This window comes from Chlorocebus sabaeus, chromosome 6 (assembly GCF_047675955.1).
Source record: "Chlorocebus sabaeus isolate Y175 chromosome 6, mChlSab1.0.hap1, whole genome shotgun sequence".
NCBI classification, from domain to species: domain Eukaryota; kingdom Metazoa; phylum Chordata; class Mammalia; order Primates; family Cercopithecidae; genus Chlorocebus; species Chlorocebus sabaeus.
The window spans coordinates 11,300,300-11,308,540 of record NC_132909.1 but is presented as its reverse complement, the minus strand read 5'-3'; the positions used below and the strand labels follow the sequence as shown (position 1 = coordinate 11,308,540).

Genomic DNA, 8,241 nt, shown 5'->3' with positions numbered 1-8,241 from the left:
GGACAGGTGGATTATCATCTCTGGACCTGGACTCCAACCTCCATAGAAAGGACTTATTTCTGGGCTCAGAGGCTCCCGCCTATAATCCAAGCATTTTGGGAGGCCAAGGTGGGAGGATCACTTGAGGTCAGGAGCTCGAGACCAGCCTGGCCAACGTGGCAAAATCCCGTCTCTACTAAAAATACAAAAAAAAAATTAGCCAGGGGTGGTGGCACACACCTGTAATCCAGCTACTCGGGAGGCTGAGGCAAGGGAATCGCTTGAACTCAGGAGGCGGAGTTTGCAGTGGGCCAATATGGTGCCATTGCACTCCAGCCTGGGCAACAGAGTGAGATTCCATCTCAAAAAAGGAAAGGAAAGGAAAGGAGAGGAAAGGAGAGGAAAGGAGAAAGAGAGAGAGAGAGAGAAAGAGAGAGAGAGAGAGAGAGAAAGAAAGAAAGAAAGAAAGAAAGAAAGAAAGAAAGAAAGAAAGAAAGAAAGAAAGAAGAAAGAAAGAAAGAAAGAAAGAAAGAAAGAAAGAAAGAAAGAAAGAAAGAAAGAAAGAAAGAAAGAAAGAAAGAAAGAGAAAGAAAGAAGAAAGAAAGAAAGAAAGAAAGAGAGAAAGGGCGGGCACGGTGGCTCAAGCCTGTAATCCCAGCACTTTGGGAGGCCAAGGTGGGTGGATCACGAGGTCAGGAGATCAAGACCATCCTGGCTAACACGGTGAAACCCCGTCCCTACTAAAAAATACAAAAAACTAGCCGGGTGAGGTGGCGGGCGCCTGTAGTCCCAGCTACTTGGGAGGCTGAGGCAGGAGAATGGCGTAAACCAGGGAGGCGGAGCTTGCAGTGAGCTGAGATCCGGCCACTGCACTCCAGCCTGGGCAACACAGCGAGACTCCGTCTCAAAAAAGGAGAGGAGGGGAGGGGAGGGGAGGGGAAGAAAGAGAAAGAGAGGGAAGGAAAGAAGGAAGGAAGGAAGGAAGGAGGGAGGGAAGGAGGGAGGGAGGGAGGGAGGGAGGGATTTATAATAGGCTGCCCTGTGGATGGAGTGAGAGGAAGCGCCGCTCACCCCTGGAGGAGTTGGCTGCTGTTGTACTCACTGGAGGCTCAGGCCTCACCTACCGCGCCCCTCTCCCAGTGTAGATTTTTTGTTTTAACACAGAGGGAGAGTGGGAAAGGGGAACTGGGACCGGCAGTGCATGGGGCTGGGTGGGGGGAGTTCCCATTCACCCTCCCCAACCCTAAACGCCTACTCACTTCCTTCCATGCTAGTCAGCTCACCCCTGAGCGCCCTCCATCCTGGGCCTCTCTGAGGGCAGGGAGTGGTTATGAGAAGTGAGTGGGATGGCAGGCTGGAAATCACCCCGGCGGGGCCCAGGGTGGAGCAGGGGCTTGTCCGTGTCCTTAACACCAGACAATCAGCACTGCTGAATTTCAGGGGGAGGTTGAGGGTTTTTTGGTTTCCGTTTTTGAGACAGAGTGTCACTCTGTCACCCAGTGGCACGATCTCAGCTCACTGCAGCCTCAACCTCCCGTGCTCAAGTGATCCTCTTGTCTCAACCTCCCTGGGAGCTGGGACTACAGGTGTGCACCACCACACCCAGCTAATTTTTAAAATTTTTTTGTAAAGACAAGTTCTTGATATATTGCCCAGGCTGGTCTCAAACTCCTGGGCTCAAGTGATCCTCCACCTGAACCTCCCAAAATGCTGGGATTACAGGCATGTGCTATGGTGCCCAGTCAAGTATCTGTTGAATGAATGAATGAATGAATGAATGAATGAATGAAATCTTTGCGAGGGCTCCAAGGACACATAACATGAGGTCAGGCTCTGTAAGGAGGCATTTATTTATTCAGGACCCTGGGGACAGGCACAGGACTTAGGTTTTTGTTCTGGGGCAGTCCCTGGGATCCCCAGCCCCTACTCTTCATCTTCCAGCTTCTCCATCTGTCTCCCCGCCACCTGCACCCTCACAGTTCTCATCTCGCAGCCCATCAAGCGAGGTGGAAGGTCTCAGGCCCTTTTTGTAACAAGCACATGTCCTGCGTTGTCACCCACGATGCAGCAGCCTCCCCTTTCTCCCATTGCCCCTTTGGGATGCCAGGGCTCCCAAGCCTGATGGGGGACCAGCGGCAAGGGAAGGCAGGGAGCTTTTCCAAGAACCCTGGTTTTTGTGGAGCAGAGAGGGACTGGCTCTTGGAGTGGCTTGGTAGAGGGGAGGGCCATCCCCTGGGGACTTGGGGTGGGCAGCTGGTCCCCCTAAGTGGACGCAGACTGGAGCCAGCACCCAGACTGGAGCAGACCTGAGTGTACAGAAGCCGCTGGGAACTTCTTCGCCTGCTAAATATTTAGACAGTGAGATGGATGGGGAATCCAGGGCCACAGCAGGTCGGCCAGGCCACTGGCTATTTTGAGAGAACCATTCTTTCTGCGCTCCAGGATAAATGTTTCCTCTGTCCCCCGCACTCTCTTCCCAGAGCCAGCAGCGACTACGCTGCGCAGGAGAAACAGCAGCCAATCGGCCCCAGAGTTTGGGGGCCAAGGTTCCAGCATCCGCAGCCATCAGCCATGTCCCTGATTTTCTGGTTCCTGTCCCTCGAAGACAGGGATCACAGGGTCAGCGCCAAATGTCAGCAGAGGGAGCAGGCGACATGGGCTTCTGCTTTGGACGACGCTCCCACGGTGCTGCCGCCGGACTGCTGTGTGAGAGGCAAGGGCGCCACCTGCCCCTCGCCCCAAGCCGACAAAGGCACCCAGCTCCCCTCCTTTCCCACAGGAGCCGAGGGGGCCCTTGGGTCCCTCCTCCCGGAGGTGAGCTGGGAAAGGGGTGTCTGCGAGTCGCCGTGGGCAGGCCCGAGGCACAGGCAGCAGACCCAGAGCTTGAGTTGCTTGAAGACAGCCTTGCGGAAAAGGATGAAGACCCAGGGGTCCAGGATGGGGTTGAAGGCGTAGAAGCGGAAGGCAAGGAGGTCCCCCATCTCGCTGCTGCTGTCAGGGGCGACGGCCTGGGTGAAGCAGCGGATCTGAGGGCAGGGTGAGGGCGTCAAGAAGCACCCAGGAGTCCTCAGCCTCCCCACCCTGGCTCCCCCCTCCCACTCGCTTACCAGGGATGAGGTAAGGGCGGCATGTCAGAGGGGAAGAAGAGAAGATAAAAACTAAGTAACAAATGCATCTGGGGAACACAGGGAGAGAAAGTCCCAGGAAATTGCCAGAGATGCCTAAGGGGAGAGGAATGGGGGCCAGGTATATGGGCCCCCCCAACCTTAGAAGCTGGGAGGACCCCCAGGCTCCACAGATGTTTGAATATAACGTCCCTGCAAGAAGGCGGCGCCACCCAGCTGGACCCCCTGAAACTGCCGCAGAGCTCTGTGTATCTGTGTGTATCTGTCCACAGCATCTGAGTCTCTGAGTCAGGGTAACCCCCCAAAAAGATTTAAGGACCCCCCCAATCCAGCCTGGCCTCTTGCATTTTACAGAAACAGAAACTGAGACTCAGAAGAAAGGTGGCACGACCAGGTATCACGGACACTGAGTAGGTACCGGGGTCTGTGCCATTCCCATTGGGGAGGGGCAGGACAGGAGTCCCCGCAGAAAACCGAGGTGCGGAGGCAAGGGTGGGGCCTGCTGTGAGGCAGAGGGGAGCCAGGTGAGTGGGAGATCAGGCTCTACAATCGAAGGACCCAGGACCGAGACCAGGCTCTGTGTGACTGTGGGCGAGAGACACTGCCCCTCATCTGTAAAAACGGGGATGAGAGAGAACGTTCTCTTGGTTTCCTGCCAAATGCTGTGGAATGGGTGGCTGTGATCATTTTGAAAATTGTCTTAGGAAGTACTTGTAAGCCACTAAGTACGAGGTAGGCATAGAGGAGCGCTCAATGAGTGGTGGTTTTTCATTACAGGGGTAGGGGAAGGAGGGGGATGCATTTTATTACAGGGGGCTCAGGATGCCTGAGCTGGGAGACAAGGTACCAGAAGAAGTCAGACGCAGAAAGTCTTCTCCAGAAAGCCAGGATCTGTCTGACTGGGGACCAAGCCTCTGTCTGATTTGTTTTTGTTTTCTTTGTTTTTGTTTTGAGACAAGGTCTTGCTCTGTCAGCTAGGCTGGGATGTAGTAATCACAACTCACTGCAGCCTTGACCTCCCAGGCTGCAGCAATCCTTCCACTTCAGCCTCCCAAGTAGCTGAGACCACAGGCACAGGCCATCATGCCAGGCTAATTTTTAAATATTTCATAGAGATGGGGTTTCACCATGTTGCCCGGGCTGGTCTCAAACCTCTGAGCTCAAGTGATCCTCCTGCCTTGCCTTTCTTTTTCTTTTCTTTTTTTTTTTTTTTTTCTTATTTATTTATTTATTTTTGAGATGGAGTCTCACTCTGTCACCCAGGCTGGAGTGCAGTGGCACGATCTCAGCTCATTGCAACCTCCGCCTCCCCGGTTCAAGCGATTCTCCTGCCTCAGCCTCCCAAGTAGCTGGGACTTCAGGCATGTGCCACTACACCCGGCTACTTTTTATTTATGTATTTGTTGTATTTTTAGTAGAGACAGGGTTTCATCATTTTGGCCAGACTGGTCTGGAACTCCTGACCTCGTGATCCGCCCAACTCAGCCTCCCAAAGTGCTGGGATTACAGGCGTGAGCCACCGCATCCAGTCCTGCCTCGGCCTTTCTAAATTCTGGGATTACAGGCATGAGCCACCATGCTCACGATGTCTGACCTCTTTTGAGCCTCAGTCTCCCCATCTGTGACATTGGCACAACCCACAGAGCTGCCCTCCTCCTCTCCCCACTCCCCCCAGCTCCGGAGGGGACTCACCGTGAGAGGCAGGGAGCACACGGCCATGACCCCCGTCATGAGGGCCAGCAGGATCAGGTGGTCCACCTCGTCCTCTCCGGTGCGCGGGCGTGGACCCACTGAGCCCTGGTGGCGCTTCTGCTGGCGGTACATGCGGCAGAGGCTGAGGGTGACCGAGCCGTTGCACAGGAAGATGGCGGCCACCAGCAGGGCCACCAGGCCGGCGTAGGCCAGCGAGAAGGCGGCGCCGCCCGGCTGGGCCCAGCGCATGCGGAGGAAGCACCAGCTACCGGGGCAGTACTGCTGGTGTTGGCCCAGGCCCAGCAGGGGCAGCGCGCAGAAGACGACGCAGAAGGCGTAGATGGCTGGCAGCGCCAGGCGGGCGCAGCGGGGCCCGTCCAGTTGCGCGTAGAGGTAGGGGTGGCTCAGCGCCAGGCAGCGCTCCACGGCCATGGCGAAGAGGATGAGCATGGACGCCAGGCCGAAGAAGGTCATGGCGAAGGCGAAGGCATCGCACAGCGCGGGGCCGCCCCGGGCCAGGCCCAGCAGGGAGCTGTTGCGCGCATAGGCCACGAACACGGCCGGGCTCAGGAAGCTGGTGCCCAGCAGGTCGGTGGCCGCCAGCCCGGTGACCAGCACCGCGAAGGCCGAGGGGCGCGCCGGTCGCCGCGCGTGCAGGATGCCCAGGGCCAGCCCGTTGCCCACCACACCGGCCACGAACATCAAGGTGCTGGTGGCCGGCCCCACTGAGCCCCGCACGTAGGTGAGGTTCCTGCAGGAATCTGCCATCCCAGGTCTGGCCTGGAGGGTTCCCAAGGTGGAAGGTGTGGGGTCAGAGGGAGCCAAGGCTACCCCCACACCCAGCCCACTCAGGTGTCCCTACTGGCCAGTCCTTGTGGCAGCTGGGGCCTCCCAGTCAACCCCCAGTTCTCCTGTGTATGTGTATGTAGTCCTATCGCCTCTGGCTTCTCCCATATCTCTCTCTCTCTCTGTGTCTCTCCCCGCCCTCCTATTTCTCTTTCTTTTTCTCTTTGTTTTCTTTTTTTTTTTTTTTTTTGAGATGGAGTCTCACTCTGTTGTCTAGGATGGAGTGCAATGGCATGATCTCAGCTCACTGCAACCTCCACCTCCTGGGTTCAAGCGATTCTCCTGCCCCAGCCTCTGGAGTAGATGAGATTACAGGCGCCCACTACCACGCCCAGCTAATTTTTGTATTTTTAGTAAAGATGGGGTTCCACCATGTTGATCAGGCTGGTCTTGAACTCCTAACCTCAGGTGATCTATCCACCTCGGCTTCCCAAAGTGTTGAGATTACAGGCGTGAGCCACCATGGCTGGCACCCCCCCACCTCCTATTTCTTTCCTTCTCTAGCTCTGTTTCTGCCATTAAAGAGACAGAGAACATCCGGGCATCGCCAGTTCTTTCCTTCTCTGTCTCTCGGTCTCTTGCTGTTATCTCCGTGTCTCCGTCCCCTCCCTTGTCCTTGTCCTCCCCGTACCTTTCTCCCTCTAACCCCACACCCTCTACCCGCTCCTGCTCTGTGTTGCTGCTTCCCCAGCTCCTCACCGCACCTCTCCAGTCTTGCCCAGGCTCTCCTGTCCCGCACGTCTGTCCCTTCACTTGCTCTGCTCCGTGTGTCTCTCGCTGCCTGTGTTGGTCTGTGTGTCAGCTTCTCCTTCCCTCCTCCCTCCTTCCCTCCCTCCCTCCCACCCTCCTCAGCTTGCCTGCTCACCCCAGCTTTTTCATTTCCTCTCTCTGCCCCGCCTTCCCTCACTGTTCTCCAGAGGCCCCCCTGGCACACTCCCCATTCCCCATCCACCCGCCCAACCCAGGACATCCATCTCCCATTGCTGCCTCCACTCTCCTCCCCACATCCTCTCTTGGTTCCCATCACTGAGCCACCTGCCACCTCCCCACACACAGGACTCCTCCCTCCCCCAGTGTCTCCCTCTCTGGCCTGGGTGGGAAATTCCTGAGTCACCATCACTTAGGCTTGGAGCCTCTTGGGGTAGTAGGGGACCACTAGGAGGGACCTGAAGGGCACAGTTGACTGGGCTTCAATGGGGTGGCCTTGGCCTGGGCTGTCTCAGGGTGGCCTCTGGGATCTATTCTGGGCTCCAGGCCCTGGGGCTTAGGACATTGCCCAGGGATTGAGAAATGACCAGGAAATTCCTCTCTGATGTAGTGTTTTCCAGACACCACTGAGAGTTCTAGTCCCTGGACAAAACTCACTCCTTCCGGAAAGCTGAGGAAGGAGGCTTGGCCAGAGAAAGACATGCCAGTCCTTCGAGCCTGTCCCTGGGCACCCAGCTCACCCTGCAGAGACCTGAGAAAGAAGCATGAAGGGGCGTATTTGGTGTCCAGTTGTCAGGAACAGGCCTGGGCGACTTCCATGGCCCACCATGGAAGGGTAGCACTGGGCCACCCTCTGACTTCTCACACAGCACCCCTAGGCCCCTGGTGACCTTGACCTTCAGGAATCATATTTTGATCACAGGAAGCTGTCCACAACTCCAACATTGCTGCCATGCGTCCCCTGCCCTCCCCAAACACAGCCAAGCCACCACCGCTGTAGCCTCGGGCCAGTGTGACAGACCCACGTGCTCCCACTGCCCACACAGCATTCACGAGTCTCCCTTCCCACAGAGTCCGTGGCTTCCCAGGCAGCCTCCCAGCCCAAAAGGGCCAGATAAAACCTCGGAGACCCTCTCTGAGCCCCGCTGTTTATCAGGGGGCAGTCTCAAATCCATTTGACTTGACTTCCTGTTTCCATCTGACCACCTTTTTCCTTGCTGTGTGATGGACCCAGGCAAGGAGAGGGAGCTGGTAGACTTCAGCCGCCTCCTCTGTGCGTGAGGTAGCACGGGCCTCACCAGCCTGGTGGCTGCCCTCGGCCTGCAGCACATCCCAGATCGGTCTTTGTAACAAGGAGAGAGCCTGTGCAGATGTCTCATGTCCAAGGCCAAGAGGGATGTGTCCAACCCAAGGACTGGACTGTGGGCAGCTGTAGTCTTGCCTTCTCTGTACCCTGGCATGTGACCACAACCCCTTTGCCCCTTCCCCCCATCTCCCTATCACCCATGCCCAGCTGGCACCCGCAGCTTCCAGCAGGATGAATGCCCAAGTACCAGCCCTACCGTGGCTCCCTAAGGGACCCCACAGCCCTGCTCTAGGGGTGTCTGTGCATGTGGGCTCCAGGTCGTGCCACGTGGTCCCGCCTCAGGCTGTCTGGTCCCCAGGCAGACCAGAGGGAACTCAGGAAGTTATATCGTATTAATGAAGGATGATGCCTGGCACGCGTGCGTCTTGTTTCAACCGGGTGGCCTCTGGTTCCCCGAGCCTCCCTCTCTCTTGCTTCCTGTTACAAGGACGGTTAACATTCAGGAAGTCCCCTCTGCTCCCATGCCCAGTGGGACTGCAGTCAAACCCCTGGTCCCTTCCAGGCCTCAGTTTCTTTTTTGTTGTT

The 8,241-nt window shown here is 56.7% G+C and overlaps 1 protein-coding gene across 3 annotated transcripts; it reads right to left on the bottom strand.

Moving 5' to 3' along the window:
• Positions 1–1,804: 1,804 nt before the first annotated feature.
• Positions 1,805–6,447, bottom strand: PTGIR (prostaglandin I2 receptor). Of its 3 annotated transcripts, none has more exons than XM_007997300.3 (3): positions 6,347–6,447; positions 4,797–5,576; positions 1,805–3,005 (listed from the first exon to the last, which is right to left on the bottom strand). In XM_007997300.3, exons 2-3 carry the CDS (start codon positions 5,562–5,564, stop codon positions 2,613–2,615), a joined length of 1,161 nt encoding a protein of 386 aa, XP_007995491.3. In that variant the 5' UTR covers positions 5,565–5,576; positions 6,347–6,447; the 3' UTR covers positions 1,805–2,612. The 3 variants fall into 3 exon arrangements, with proteins under 3 accessions (XP_007995491.3, XP_007995492.3, XP_037847804.2); XM_007997301.3 differs by having other exon boundaries at positions 1,805–2,987; XM_037991876.2 differs by lacking the exon at positions 6,347–6,447 and having other exon boundaries at positions 4,797–6,337.
• Positions 6,448–8,241: the final 1,794 nt, after the last annotated feature.